The sequence below is a fragment of the Nansenia antarctica genome (genome assembly GCF_963989245.1).
Source record: "Nansenia antarctica genome assembly, chromosome: 2".
NCBI classification, from domain to species: Eukaryota; Metazoa; Chordata; class Actinopteri; order Argentiniformes; family Microstomatidae; genus Nansenia; species Nansenia antarctica.
In genome coordinates this window covers 82,141,194-82,157,746 of record NC_137675.1, presented here as the reverse complement: position 1 = coordinate 82,157,746, position 16,553 = coordinate 82,141,194, and the positions used below count along the sequence as shown (strand labels likewise).

At 42.2% G+C, this 16,553-nt stretch overlaps 1 protein-coding gene and 1 pseudogene across 2 annotated transcripts; both read right to left on the bottom strand.

Moving 5' to 3' along the window:
- Positions 1-2,761: 2,761 nt before the first annotated feature.
- Positions 2,762-3,424, bottom strand: LOC308150750 (protein BTG1-like; annotated as a pseudogene). The gene is made up of 2 exons: positions 3,407-3,424; positions 2,762-3,170 (listed from the first exon to the last, which is right to left on the bottom strand). The product of its transcript is annotated as a protein BTG1-like (transcript).
- Positions 3,425-8,240: 4,816 nt separating this feature from the next.
- Positions 8,241-8,826, bottom strand: LOC308150749 (protein BTG1-like; the record flags this gene model as incomplete). The annotated part of the gene is given in 2 exon segments (XM_080523547.1): positions 8,241-8,420; positions 8,422-8,826. Coding segments are annotated over 2 exon segments (585 nt in total).
- Positions 8,827-16,553: the final 7,727 nt, after the last annotated feature.

Below are 16,553 nucleotides of genomic sequence, written 5' to 3'. Positions count from 1 at the left end.
GAAGGCAGAGGGAGTCTGGACAAGCAGTCAGCAGTCACATTACGTTTCCCTGGATGGTAAGTGACATCGTAAGTAAAGCATAGTAGACGTGCAGACCATCTCGCTATTCTCAGACCTGCGCGACCCGTACCCCTGGAAGTGAGTAGGGTTGTCAACGCTTGGTGGTCTGTGCGTAGGACAAAACGATGTCCCCACAGGTAGGTTCTCCACCTTTCCACCGCCCAAACGCATGCCAGCGCCTCACGCTCGACGGTAGAGTACTTTCTCTCTGCAGGAGAAAGTGTCCTGGACGCAAAAGCTATGGTTCTCTCTGTATTGTCTGGGTGAATCTGGCTCATTACAGCCCCCAATCCATAGTTAGAAGCATCGGTAGTGACATAAGTAGGTAACTCAGGATCATATAATGCTAAGGTAGGACTCTCAGTAATCAGTCTCTTAACCTCAGTAAAACTGGACTCTGCATCCGCTGTCCATTCAAACTTAGTGTCAGTAGCTTCCCTGAGTGTAGCACGTAGCGGTTCCACCACAGTAGAGAAGTCAGGTATGAATTTACTATACCACGATGCAAGTCCTAGGAAGGACCGCAGGGAGGATGTGTCGTGCGGGGCAGGCGCGTTCGCCACAGCACTGACCCCGTCTTGGTCAGGATGAAGACCATCTTTGGACACAGTGTGGCCCAGGAAGCGCAGAGCTTTCTGGTTGAACTTACACTTGTGCATGTTCAGTTTAAGTCCCACCTCATTTAGAGCATGTAGCACTCTCCGTAGGCTGACATCGTGATCCTGCTGTGTGACGCCGTAGCAAATCACATCATCCAGGTAGGCCTGTACGCCTGGCAGGCCTGTCAGTACAATCGACATCATTTTCTGAAAAGCTGAAGGAGCAGACGCGAGGCCAAATGGCACTCGGCAGAAACGAAAGAGACCCTCATGCGTGATAAACGCAGTTAAATCACGGCTATCTGGATGCAATGGCAACTGGTGATAAGCAGAGGCTAAGTCTATAGTAGAAAAGACTGTGGCTCCACGGAGCTCAGCGAACAGTTCATCCATGTGCGGTAAGGGATGACAGTCACTGATGATTGCCTTATTAGGTTCTCTGAGGTCAACACACAGGCGAGGCTTTCCTCCCCCCTTTCTCTGGGTCACAACTATAGGGGAAACCCATGGAGATGCGTCTATACGTTCTATAACGCCTTTTTCCTGTAGATCTGCGAGCTCATCGGTCACAGCCTGCCTCACTGAGAACGGAAGCCTCCTCAGTTTCTGCTGTACTGGCACAGCATCTGGTTTAACCTGTATTTTGTGCATAAAACCTTTTGCACACCCTAACTCCTGTACTAGAACCTCTGGTTCGGTCTGTGGAGTGGTACTCTGTACAGTAGGTGCTCGGAGCACAGTAGGAGAGCTAGCAGGGCTAACAGTAATAATTTTGTTACCCTCAATGCACATCTGCAATGCTACAAATAAATCTAGTCCCAGCAATGCATTTCCTGATTCCACCACTATCAATGAACCTGTAACTGAATGTCCATTATGAACAACTGTAGCATGCATGCAACCTTTAACAGGAATTTTCTCTCTGGAGTAAGTAAGCAGATTCACTGTAGGCTCAGCAAGGACACATGTATGGAAAAGTGTCTGGTAAGTACTCTCTGGAATAATAGAAACAGATGAGCCTGTATCCACTATCAGCTCAACATCATGGGAATGATAATTTGCATCAACTCGTACAGTACACATAATTTTATCATTCACGACGGCCCCCTGCATGTAAAGCACAGTAACGTCATTCACCACTACCTCACGCACCTCTTTTTGAGCCGATCTACACACCTTGGAAAAATGTCCAACTTTTCCGCATGTATTGCAAGTCACCTTAACCGCTGGGCATGTAGGCTTGTTAGCTAAGTGTCCTGTGGATCCGCATCGGAAGCAGGCGCGCTGATTCCCAGTTGTAGCTGGCTGGCTGTAGACCGTGGCAGGTGCAGTCGTCGTCGCTTTCTTCTTGCCCTTGTCGAACCTCCTCCTCGTCGGCTGTTTCTCGATGGCTCTCACCGAAGCTGTAGCTCCAGAGAGAACGTTGGAGTTCCGTAGTCCAGCCTCGATTTGTAAGGCCATTGAAGTAGCTTTGTCCAGAGACAAATCCGATTCAAGCAAAAGTCTGTCTCGTATGCGTGTATTAGCAACACGCTCAATCAGTTGATCACGAATCATTTGTTCCTCCATGTCACCAAATTCACAAGCTGCAGCTAGCTCGCGTAATGAAGCAAGGAACTGATTAACCGTCTCGTCAGGACCCTGAGCTCTCTGTCGAAATTTGTGACGTTCAGCAATCACATTCACCTTAGGAACAAAGTACTTTTTCAGTCCATCCACGGCAGAAGTGTAGGTAACACCCGTATCCTTTAGAGTGTAGAACAGTCTTTGTCCTTCGGTCCCAAGAGCATGAAGAAGAATCGCGCGCTTTCTTTCCTCCGGCCATTGTTCTCCGGTAGCATCAATTACTAGCATGTAATTTTCAAACATTCTCAACCAAGTAGGAAAAGAAATAGCAGGTTCGCCTGGCACAGGCATGAACGGTGTAGGTAAGGGTACGGAAATAGCCATCCTCGTCGCCAAAAATGTGGTATTCTGTAGTAAGAAAGTAGTTCGTAAAAGAATGAGACCGGGATACACGCAGCTGCTGTTCAATTCGCCATTTATTCAACTCCCGTTCTTCACATCCGGAAGTGCATACATCACTTCCGTCACTGCATACATCACTTGTATACTAGCGCCCACTGGCGGTATAAACAGGACACAACACCATGGATGGTCATCAGGTAGTTCTTCTGGGGGCTGGTGCGACCACCGATCAGAAAACCATTCTTGCAGTTCAGTGAAGGCTCGATGGGGGAGGCTGTGGGCGACACGGTGGAGCTGGGGGGAGCTGGGGGGCGCCGGGGCCTCGGCCTCGTACAACACGCAGATGGAACCGTCCTCCCCGATGCGGTAGGACACCTCGTAGGGGTCTACCCACAGCGTCAGCTCCGGGGGCAACAGCCAGAAGAGCTCTTCGCTGGTAAGTCCGATACGACAAGCGGCTCTGCCGATGAGAGGGTCCATTTCATGATTAATCCGGATGCAACGGAAGCCGGAGCCCTTCTGTGGTCGGTCGGGGAAGAAATACTACTTATTTTCCCTTGTCCCCTTTGTATTGTTTTTATTGCATGAAATACATTGATGTTTATCTGTGCCTGCTTGTTTCTGCTTGCTCCAACTGTGTGCGATATGTTTCTATGTCTTCCTCCAATTTGCTTAAGATTGCTGTAATTATAAATGTAATGTATTTTTCTTCTACTTTTAAGTAATGCATTTTAGGGTGCCGGCTGACAATTTGCCGGGGGCTACAGCTGGAAATTAACCATGTAGGCTTGCTCCATTTAGCTACTGCACATTTAAATAATGGGGACTGTCATGTGTTTCTTTTTCTATTCTCAAGTAGTGATAGGAGCACAAAATCATCCTCACAGCTTGATGACTCCATTCTGCATATTACGAAATTTCGCAAAGTCAATATAACAAAAAATGCATCGGACTCTAATAAAATGCATCGGAGGTCAGTAAGCAAGGTCTATGTGCGTAACGGTTTTTTCGGATAACGGACTTAAAAATACGCCAGAATCCTAACACATTCATTCACTGCCCAACAACGTGCTAATGAATGTTCCCTTAATGCAACTAAGCCCTTTGTATAGCAAACAAAGCTTTTGGTGTTAAGAGGGAGCTAAAGCAAAACATTATTATTGCATTCCAAGCTTCCTTCATTGTTTTCAAGGGCTAATTGATGTTATCGCAATTTGTCAATTCAACACCAATTGTAATTAGTCAACATGAAACTGCTTTGGAGGGCAAGGTGTTGTAAGTGTAGCCAGTATCATTCACACAATGGGCGACCGTGCCTTTTGCAGCCATAGACTGTCACTGCCTGGTAATAATAAGGTAGGCAAATGGCAGTATCCCGTCTAAAGTTTTTCTCCGCTGGAAACAATTGGGGGGCGGGGGGGGTGCGACACACCTCAGTGACCGTATGGAAATGGGTGAGATAACCAGCCTTGAATGAACTTGATCCGGTTCTCCTATCGAGACTGACAGACCGAGAAGCAACGTTTTCATGCAATGAATTTAATACACCAAGACAAGGTCACGCGCGCAACGGGAGAGAGAGGCGCATTTTCAGGCTTAATATATTCAAATGAGTCAAGACTAGGCTATGGTCGAATTAGAAACACAAAAAGGTTAACCAGAATGGCATTTTGTGTTTAGTTTAACACTGTATTGGGGAACTGAAATTAATTCCAACAACTTAGAAAATAATCTGTTTTTATGAGTATAGGCGGTTCATTGTATTTCCTGGATAATTAACGACATACATGCATATGTGCTTGCAGCTACAGACAGCCGTCTTGCCAGTGGAGAGCGGAGTTATCTCAAACCTCTTCGTTCCTGACAGATGGATCGACGCAGCAGGCTGGTGGTCCTTCTCCTGTGTCTTCTCTCACCACTGGGGATGATGTACTACTGGATGTATTACACAAGTCAGGTGTTCCCCCAAAGGAAGACAGAGGAGGACACATCAGTTACTCATCGTCTCAGGTGGATAATGTCAATATGAGTGTGTTTACATAATCCTTAAGGGAGCATGTCAATATGAGTGTGTTTACATAAGTGAAGTGAAGTGAAGTGAAGTGAAACTTTATTTATATAGCGCCTTTCGTAGATGCAACTCAAAGCGCCTTAAAGGATCCTTAAGGGATCATGTCAATATGAGTGTCTGTGTTTACATAATCCTTAAAACCTCTTCTTATCCACCGCCCCACCGGTTACCCGAGAATCGGGTCTATGTTTAATATAACATATAAAGAGCTTACCTTTATCAATAATGTTCATCAATGTCGCAAACGATTCATTAGATTCCATTCTAAACGTCCAAAGCGATCTTTTCGTCGACCGGTAAAAACAGTGCGAGTGAGAAGCCCTTGTATACAGCCACGTCACATAGGAAAACCAAGCATGTCAGTACATCTCATTTTGGTTCTAGGTAGAACTGCATATAGAGGAGTTCTTGAGCAAAACGTAGTACTACTTTACTAGCTACTGAATACTGTGAAGGTAAATCTATGTCATGCTGTTTAGCTCATACCTGTGTATTTCCAGCGCCATGCCATCCACCAGCTCCACACCACCGTCCCCGTGCTCCTGTCCAGCAGGGTCGTTCACACTGAGAGATCACCTTCCCAAAGGCCAGTATGAGGACCTCGTCCAATGGAGAGCAGAGGAGTACAGGAAACACCTCCTCAGGTGGGAGAGATGGCATTTATAGTGTCACAGAACATTCCTGCCTCTAATTTTACGCTTGTTATGAGGGCAGGATGGCATTTATTATTGTGTGTGCGTACGTGTGTGTGTGGGTGTTTACACGTGTGTGTTTACATGAGTGTGTGTGTACATGTGACACAGCCCAATGAAAAGGGCTACCTGTAGGCGAAATCATTTTTCTGTTTTTTACATGTGCTTAAACTACAGATTGTAAGCTTTCAAATGATGCATCATACATTGAAATCGGAAACAAATTGAAGACGACATGAGTATTTGAAAGTTGCTATACCGGAAATCACTAAGCACAGAAAATCCTCATCAAAGATAATGAATCCCCATCAAACAACAAGAAACGAAGTCATTGTGTTATAGATTACACTTATTTAATGAACGTAAAACTGTTCGGAAAAATAACGAGTGGGTACTTCACATCTTCGAGTTGAATGTTAGCTAAAAAAACGAAAATCTGGAAAAAAAAAAAAAAAAAACTTTAAAGACGAATTTGACGTCTTTCTCATTTCCGAGAGGTGTCCAGAAACACCAGGAGCAGTCACAAATATTTGAATTAAAATCTACTAAATATACATGTCTGTCTCTTGTAGGACCAAGTCCAGTCTGAACAGGCTGCTCTTCGCTCCGTCTAACTCCCCTTTACAGTACCCCATCCAGGGATTCACTGTGGTCCCTCTCCAGAAGAGCCTCATACCAGGTCACACACACACACACACACACACACACACACACACACACACACACGCACACACACACACACACACACACACACACACACACACACACACACACACACACACACACCACTAGTCAATGTTACTTCCTAAACTAGTTATCAATGGCATTTGTGGAAATGAACAAACTTGTTATTCAGGTAACTTTATTTTCAACATCATTTCAGGTTTAGCTCTGCATGCAACAAAAACAACAACAACAAATTACCAGGTTGGTTGGAAACTCAAGGGTCTTCGTCGCTACCAGGTGTAAAAACAAAACGTTAGTTGTTGATGGTTTTCAAACCTGGTTTCAGTAAAGGTTTTTCAACATGGATATTGAAAATACACTGAATGAATGAATGATCAAGGAATGATCAATGAATGATCAATGCCTTTACTGAAATTATGCCTATGTGCAGCAAAAATCACTATCAATGTCCCATAAGGATGGCTGCAGTACTCTTCAAACCTGTTTATTCATGTTAAGATCTGCAACTCATTCATTATGATTGACCCTTATAGTACAGTGCTTCACTTTTACTGTCTATGGTGGGTCTCATCCAGGAAGTATAAGATATCTATGGTGGGTCTCACCCAGGGAATATAAGCCTATGGTGTGAGCCCTGTTCTGTACCTGCAGGTGAGTGTTCGTGTGTCCAGCGGTGTCCTGGCTGTAGAGTACCCTGAGCCTGGCCAGGTGGAGGGTCAGGGTCAGGGTCAGGGTCGGATCACTCTCCAATCCCCCAGCCTCGCTGACCTCAACAACCTCCTGGAACGACTCACCTACACCAGCACTGTGTACCGCGTACACACTGGAGACCTGGGTAAGACCTAGGTTAGAACTGGGTTAGACCTGGGTTAGAACTGGGATAGACCTGGGATAGACCTGGGTTAGTACTGGTATAGCCCTAGGTTAGGCCTGAGTTAGATCTGAGTTAGACCTTGGTTAGATTAGATTAGATTAGATTCAACTTTATTGTCAGAACAGAGTACAAGTACAATACAACGAAATGCAGTTTAACATCCAATCAGAAGTGCAAATTGTGATAAGGGCATGATATAAATAGAACAAGAGGTAGTGATAGGTAACGATGTAATATACAGTACGTGCAGAGGTAGTATTGTAAGCATCAGTATAGTCTCATCCCCCAATCTCGTGTGATCAAACGTGATCTAACATTGTACCCTGACTGATCTGTTACGAGGCAGCCATGTGCAACAGGGCAAATAAAGTGCAGAAGAATGAAAATAATAATAATAATAATAATAATAATAATAATAATAATAATAGCTGGAACCATAGATGGTGACAAACTGTGACAAATTGGACACTTATACAGCATGGACTTATTATGACTAATGTGGACTCATGATATTGATATGAGATGATAAATGTATATTGAAATATTGATGAATATGATGTGATGTAATGCAATGACATGTGATTTAGCGTATTCGATATATCTCATAGATTTGTTTCACATTAGTTATTCTGGCTCCATTTAATATTTTGTTGTAATTGTTTTTGCTATGGCGTCAACAATTAGGGGCCGGTATGTTGGAGCCATATTAGGGCCTTTTGAGTTCAGTTAAGAAAATCTACTAATAAGATATTTTGTGTTTATTGTGTGTTGAAAATTATGAAATATCTTTATGAAATGTTTTGTTTACCTTTTTGACGTTGGATGTATGTACCTTTAAGGATTGATCACCTACCTGATATTGAGCTAATTACTGTGAGGAGGCACCTGGTAGATGGCTTTATATAGGAGATCATTATGTGTGTTCACCAGGGAATGGTGGATCTGATTAAGTTTTGAATCGCACAGCGGGTGGCAGTGTATCGTACAGAGCTCAAGAGATATAAAGTATGATAACGATCCATATAACGTACTGCTTTAGAAAGTCAACCTTAGTTTGGTTCAGTTTAATAAATTGTTTTATTTTATAATTCCGACTATGATAGTCAAAACAAACAGTCAAACAATGTTCAAAAATGTTAACCCAACAGAAACAATGGTCTATAACAAATACCAGTGCTTTTTTGAACTCACTTAAATAAGTAATGGGAAGTTAATTTAATAGAAAAGAGGGGAATTGCTGAGGAAGAAAAAAAGAAAAAAAGGAGAATCACTGTGGTGATCGACGGACTTCACAGAACCAGGCATGGCGAGTCGCTGCAGTGCCCCATCCTAGTCGAGTCAGCTTCGTCTCCATGGATGGTCATCAGGTAGTTCTTCTGGGGGCTGGTGCGACCACCGATCAGAAAACCATTCTTGCAGTTCAGTGAAGGCTCGATGGGGGAGGCTGTGGGCGACACGGTGGAGCTGGGGGGAGCTGGGGGGCGCCGGGGCCTCGGCCTCGTACAACACGCAGATGGAACCGTCCTCCCCGATGCGGTAGGACACCTCGTAGGGGTCTACCCACAGCGTCAGCTCCGGGGGCAACAGCCAGAAGAGCTCTTCGCTGGTAAGTCCGATACGACAAGCGGCTCTGCCGATGAGAGGGTCCATTTCATGATTAATCCGGATGCAACGGAAGCCGGAGCCCTTCTGTGGTCGGTCGGGGAACCAGTGGTCCTGGTAGCGCTCTGTGAGTGACTGTTGCAAACAATCTCTGAACACCTGGAGTTGGTGTTCGCTGAGGAAGCCTCTGGTTCTCAGAAGCCTGGCGATTAACGTCGCCGCGGCCGTTACTTCTGGGGCCATTTCAGCTCTAGCTGAGTATCCTTGGTTCATATTGTCCTAAATAATATTATTATTATCTCCCACTCGCTGAAACGTTAAATTAGTTTCTTTACGACAGGATTGCTTTGAGAATTCGATGGGAAGTCTACCAGGAAGCGTTGCTATGCGCTACGTTGCTATGCGCTACGAATGGAATTCTGCAAAGTCTTCCTGGTTCTGTGAAGTCCGTCGACCACCACAGTGATTCTCCTTTTTTCTTTTCTTTTTCTCTCTTCCTCAGCAATTCCCCTCTTTTCTATTAAATTAACTTCCCATTACTTATTTAAGTGAGTTCAAAAAAGCACTGGTATTTGTTATAGACCATTGTTTCTGTTGGGTTAACATTTTTTAACATTGTTTGACTACCAGTCCATAACTTAAGGCTTTCTTTGCACTGCTGGGACTCTTAAGTATGGAGTGCGTGTCTGTCCTGTGATTCTTGCACACTAACCTCAAAGCCTGGGCTGTATTTAAGTGTAAACAAAAACCGACTCTGGGATTCTGTCAGATTCTCCTGGTGCAATAGATATATTTCTCACACCACTTTCTCACGAATGTAAACTCTGGTGCAAATGTGTGTGTGTGTGTCTGCAGTACTTGAAGGTGTGGGCGTTCCTGGACATCAGCACTGTGGAGAAGCTACTGCTTCATAGACTGGAGAAGAGGAGCAACCTCAATATCATCAGAGTGAGACACACACACAAATACTGATGAGGATGATGATGATGATGATGATGATGATGATGATGATGATCATGATGTTGATGATCATGATGTTGATGTTGATGATGATGATGATGATGAGGATGATGAGGATGATGATGATGATGATGATGACGATGATGATGATCATGATGTTGATGATCATGATGTTGATGTTGATGATGATGATGATGATGATCATGACGATGACGATGATGATGATCATGATGATGATGATGACGATGATCATGATGATGACGATCATGACGTGTCCAAGGTTAGGATCTACTCTGTGCAGGATGAGACCCAGGAGAAAGAGGAACAGCTAGAGGAGATGCTGTCTCGCTATACACACCTGACCTCTGATCTCCACCTCTCTGCTATCATCCACCCCATCGTCTGACCACACACACACACACATGCACACATGCAGAGTTGCAGACACACACAAATATACACACCCATACACAATAACTTGCATACCCCACTTCTACAATCTACCTCAACTAAATAAAAACCAAAAAAAGTCAAATGTATTCTGTCACTTGTCTCTTGTAGAGCGTGGTCAATGGTCTATTAAAAGATCCTTTGGCTTATTAATAGACTGTGTCTTAGTACACATGCACAAACAACACTGGTGTAACAGTGACACAAACATAGTCCTGATAAAGCAACCCCCCCCCCCCTTTTTTTCTCTCTCTCTGCACATACACAGTGACCCAGTTCCATTGTAGGAGGGTATGGGGTCATGATAAGGGCTCCTTTTAAAGGAGCACTGTATGTTGTTGCTATTGGGATACAAAGCAATCAGGTGTATGGAATGTGTTATTGCTAGCTGAAGTTGTGGGTGTGTTGTCATTTCTCATATGTTTCTGTTCTAATAGTACATCCAGAACAGTGCTGCCAGGGTCCTGATGAGAGTGCGGAAATATACCCATATCACCCCCCCTATCCTGGCATCTTTACACTGGCTCCCTGTCTCCTACAGGACTGAATTCAAAACCCTTTTCCTAACTTTATTGCACCCATGGTAATGCACCTCCCTACCTTAGAGAACTGCTCACTCACTCCACTAAACCCCTCCTGCAATCTTTGATCTGGAAACAGCCTGCTTCTTCATACCCCCAGGAAGCTCCACTCTATGGGAGACTGGGCCTTTTGCTCAGCTGCCCCCGCCTTTTGAATGCCCTCCCTGACAATCTGAGGGCACCACAGACTCTAGATTGCTAGTCTACTACATCACTACTACATCTACATCTACTACATCACTGTGTGAACATCACTGTCAAGATGTTAAAGAACTCGTAGATCACAGATTGTTGCTGTAAAAATTAAGGTATATTTTGGTTTACCATTCTACTGTTTTACCGTTAATTCTACACTTGATATCAGCAAAAACAATATTTTAAAAAGCTTGGTAATGCTTTTCTAACTGTTTGTTCCTGTAAAAATTAAGGTATATTTTAGTTTACCGTTGAACTGTGTTTTACCGTTAATTCTACACTTGACATCAGCAAAAACAATATTTTAAACAGCTTGGTAATGTCATTTGTATGGTAAATTGTGGTTTGCCTTATAATGGTCTTTAACCATTATTTATACGGCAAGTGTATATCATTAACAACAAAATAATGTACGTTTTACAAATTGTTGCATTAAAAATAAGGGGAAATATATATTTGATGATATTAAAAAAGCATTTTATTGCCAAATATATATATTTAACTGCTTGTTCCTGTAAAAATGAAGGTATATTTTGGTTTACCATTCAACTGTAATTTACCGTTAATTATATCCTTGACATCAGCAAAAATAATATTTTAAACAGCTTGGTAATGTTTTTCAAACTGCTTGTTGCCGTAAAAATGAAGGTATATATTGGTTTACCGTTCAACTGTGTTTTACCGTTAATTATATCCTTGACATCAGCAAAAACATACTTTAAACAGCTTGGTAATGCAATTTTTATGGTAAATTGTTGTTTGCCATATAATGGTCTTTAACTGTTATTTATACCACAAATTGATATTTTTAACAACAAAAGAATGTCCTTTTTAGATTGTTTTGCTGTAAAAAATAATATTCATCCTCTTATCTATCATTACAGTAATTCCCTGTAATTGTAACTGTGATATACTGTTTTTCATTTTACGGTGTTTTACTGTTGCGATTTAACAGTTTTCCACCGTATTATTCACGGATATTATTTAAAGTGTAATGTTCAGAATTAAATAGAATATTCGTGTTAGTGAATATTAGTATTATTATTCTTACGTGAATATTCTTAAAAATGCGACGTCAGTAAGCCACCATAAATAACGTTTTGCTTTAGAATACCTCGTATCAATGCTTACGGGTTGATTTTCATAAATGTCAAATGTAAAATTTAACAAACGCCTCTATTATAAATAACAATCGTTGTATTTCTTATTCACAGTTGCTGAAAATCTCCTCGGATGAAAATCCAATTGGTGGCTACTCCGGCTACCCTAAAGTAAAAATACACGTACAAAATGATTTTCTTTAACCAAAGAAAAAGCAGCGTCCTCGTGCTTCTACTTTGCACAAGCACTATCATTATTTTTAGTTCTTTGATTCGTCAGAAGTCTTCTAACCAATTTTGGGATTTTTAAAATATGCCCACCAACTGCTGGACAAGATGTCTGCCCAGTTCACTCCTTCTTGTGCCTGTCACAAATGTATGACAGGGCCAGGGGATGACCCCTGGTTTGTGCAACGTTTCAGACAATCTCTTAATCCATTTCTCACAAGAGCAAACAAGGAACTTCCTGAGGGTACCATCAGGTGGTGGAAGGTAAATACTTTGTGTTTTATTGAAGATTAGTTTTTGTGATTGTGATTGAGAATGTTTATTTTGGTCCCTTATACAATTCATAATACAGATATAAAAAATGTACACAGTCACAATGCGTAACACCAGGACCAAAAAGGTGTGGGCTGAAGCCATGGCTTATTGCGCCTACCCTTGTTACATGTATTGTTTTTCCCCATGAGTGCATAATCAAAACATTGAAACTTTTATAAGCAAAATTTCACTTACGCATCTTAACAGAAAACTCAAAAGTACCAAACAAAAAAACTATATTAATGCGCCTACCCTTTTTACATTAGTGGTTTTCCCCTTATGAGTGCATAATCAAGACATAGAAACATTTATAAACAACATTTTACTTACGCATGTTAACAAAAAGTTCAAAAATACCAAACTATATTTATACCAAAACTATATTTATACCTCTGTTTTATACTTGTTCCCTACACACAATCCAACTGTCAACACTGTCACTGCACTTAACTTTAACTGTCAACACTGTCACTGCACTTAACTTTTTAACTTTACTTACTTCTGCTCATGAGGGTTTGTCATCATCAGGCATTGCAGGGTGATAGAGGAAACTTCGGCAAAGTGGCGGAGGAGCTATTTCAGGTCATCCCTGACAAGGAGCTGTACATGGATGCAGGACCTGACCGCTGTAGGACCTGTGCTGTGGTGGGGAACTCTGGGAATCTCAAGCGGTCCCACTACGGAGCCCTCATTGACCTTAATGATGTCATCATAAGGTACTGATGCGTGTTGTGCATCAGTCTGTTTTCAGAGAGGTTTATTGAGTACACAAAGACATTTGCTTATGAAGAGTAAACATCTCTCTATTCCACGTGTCACCCAGAATTAACAAGGCACCTACCAAAGGCTATGAAGGGCATGTGGGGACCAGAACCACTCACCACATCATGTATCCAGAGAGTGCTGTGGACCTGGACAACACCACTCATCTGGTTTTGTTCCCTTTCAAGACTCTGGACCTCAAGTGGCTCCTCGGTGCCATAACCACTGGTGAAACAGTCAAGCGGTGAGTGTTCTTCCAAGTTTTCTTTTGACTAGTTTGGAAGTAGTCTATCTACTAACAGCCTGTTAATAACATGTTTTATGTCGTGTTTTGAGTGCTCTTTTAGAACATCACCGTTCTTCGTCACGTTTTTTGACGTCAAAAGCCATAATCACACCAAATGATCAACTGGTGTGTTTTTTATTTATTTATTCATCAGCACATATGTACGAGTTAAAGAAAGGATCAAAGCCAACAAAGACTTGGTGAGTCAATAAGAAACATGAGCTACTGTCGTAACATATGTAGCGTTTCTCTACTCGGGTTGAAGATGTTTATGCTGTGCACATAACCACATAACCACCTTTCAGGATATATATACAGCTCTGGAAAAAATTAAGAGACTACTGCAAAATTATCCGATTTTTGTCTGCTGCTTGACCTTGTTCTGGAAGGATGGAAGCAACCTAACGCTCACTGTATCCCTCCGCCAGACAGAATTGAACCCTTTACTCAAAACCTTTCTTTTCAACTCTTTTGGCAAGGTCAATAGTATAATAAAAAAAAGTATTCCCATTACTTTTGAGGTACTACTAGCACTGTTTTTTCCCTCCAGCCTATTGCAAGAGGATAGTGATTTTATACTTTTCCTTGTTAAATAAGATTCGGTTCAGGTGATCACCTAATCAGTACCTCACTCAGTAGATTGAGGTGTGCCTGTGTTAGAATTCAAAAGACACTGGAATGGAATGGCTACCATTCATGTAGAGATGCTGATTTAAGAAATATTTGGTGTGGTCTCTTAATTTTTTCCAGACATGTAGCTTATGTGACATAACTACACTGATTAAGAGAGCTATGTAATTCATAATTCATGCAGGTAATGGTCCTGCATCCTACTTTCATGAAATACGTTTATGAGATTTGGCTTGATAAACATGGTCGATATCCATCCACGGGAATAATGGCTCTGATATATGCCATACACATATGTGATGAGGTAAGCCTTCCTTTCTATAACAGTAACAATGTTCTGCCAATATATATAGGGGAAATAAGTATTGAACACATCAACATTTTGTCCAGTAAATGTATTTCCAATGAGCCTTTTCAAGTGAAATTTGCACCAGACTTCTTTGGAATTAACTCAAACAATCCAGACAAAAACATTAAACATTAAAGTCCATATGTAAATAAAGTTATGTGGAATGAAGTGGAATGAAACAGGAAAAAAGTATTGAACACACTAAGAAAAAGCAGTACACCACAGCAAGGAAAGGCAAGGAACCAGCTGAAAACCATACCTAATTAGGAGGCAACACTACCTCCAATCTGTGCTATTTAATGTCAGCTGGGATAGAATATATTGATATTGATGGGCTATAAAATGTTTTTTTGGGTTAACACAGTGCCACACAACAAACATCTAATGATGGGTAAAAGCAAAGAGCCGTCTCAAGACCTTCACAACCAGATCGTTATAAAACATGAAAATGGAATTGGCTACAGACGTATTTCACAACTTGTGAATCTTCCAGTAAGCACCATTGGGGCATTATCCGTAAGTGGAAGCAACATCACTCCACCATCAACCGGCCACGCACAGGAGCTCCTCGCAAGATTTCTGATCAGGGAGTCAGAAGGATACTTAGAAGAGTAGCCAAAGAGCCAAGGACCACTAGGAAAGAGCTCCAGAAAGACTTGGAGGCAGCAGCATATGGACTTCAATGTTTAGATTTTTTGTTTGAGTTAATACCAAAGTCTGGTGCAAATTTCACTTGAATAGGCTCATTGGAAATACATTTACTGGACAAAATGTTGATGTGTTCAATAATGATTTCCCCCACTGTATGTACAGCTGAGCTCACTAAGATAACTTGTATACAACCTGCACTGGGAATAGAACAATGTCTAATTGTGACTGACTAATGATATGCATCATCCATAGAGAAATATTAGGTCTACTTGAGACGGTACTGGCTATCTTTCCAATTTACTACCACATGAAGGGTGCCATGTAGTCAACTAGGGTGGGACTTCCTATGAGCTGGGAAGGCATCAGCCAATTGGATCAACACATGGTCTTCTTATTCAATAGGTTTATTTACAGATTGTAAATTGACTTCAGGCGTACGATAAATGACTGGCCTGAGACACACTCCCGAGCCTGAGCACCAGCCAGCAGCAGTTTCGGGACCCGCAGGTTTAGGACCGCAAGTCTAGCACCCTAGTTCTAGGGTCCTAGACCTTAGGGTTAGGGTTTTCAGGACCCTGCTACTTGAGACACTGGAGCTGAGTTGAGAGAACACACCAGCCTTTGGCAGTGAATCACCAACATTTGACACTCACACCACAGATTAAGTTGACTACACGATCACAGTTAATTTAGGGGAGTGCGCCATCTATTGCTTATATCTCTACGACATCATGACACAGTACTAGCATGTTGGTGTTGGTGAAAAGAAATAGAGATCTACTGTATATGAAGCTCTCCTTTTTTCTTTTCAGGTGAATGTTTATGGATTTGGGGCAGACAGATTTGGAAACTGGAACCACTACTGGGATCCACTGCCGCAGCGTACTTTAGATCACTATACAGTGCATAGTAGAACTCATGAGTCTAATGTCATTATGCAGCTCTCTGAAAGACACAAAATCAGGATATACAACGGATTGTGACTACTCTGCTTTGCATACATGCAAAATGCTTGTTGCCCATCTTGCTATGTCAAACAATGGATTCAAATATATATGTTACGGTACATGTGGGAATGCGGTACATGTGGGAAAACTAGGGTTAGGGTTAGGTGCTACGGTGCTAGGGTTAAGGTTAGGGTTAGGGTTAGGGGTAGGGGTAGGGTTAGGGTTAGGATTACGGTTAGGGTTAGGGTTAGACATGCCAGCATGTACCAAGTCGACGTAGCACCTAACCCTAACCCTAGTTTTCCCACATGTACCGTATTCCCACATGTACCGTAACATATATACTAGGGCTGTCAGTTGATGAAAAACAATTTTTATTATTATAAATCTTTTCATATCGTAGTTCATTAGTTTCATTAGTTTCACCCCTACCATCACTCCAGACAAGGAGGGAGGAGGCCGCAGTGAAGCTGGTCAGGAACATGCATGACGAGCAACACCCACTGCATGACCTGCTACCTCCAACACGAGGCAGCTGCACTGCCA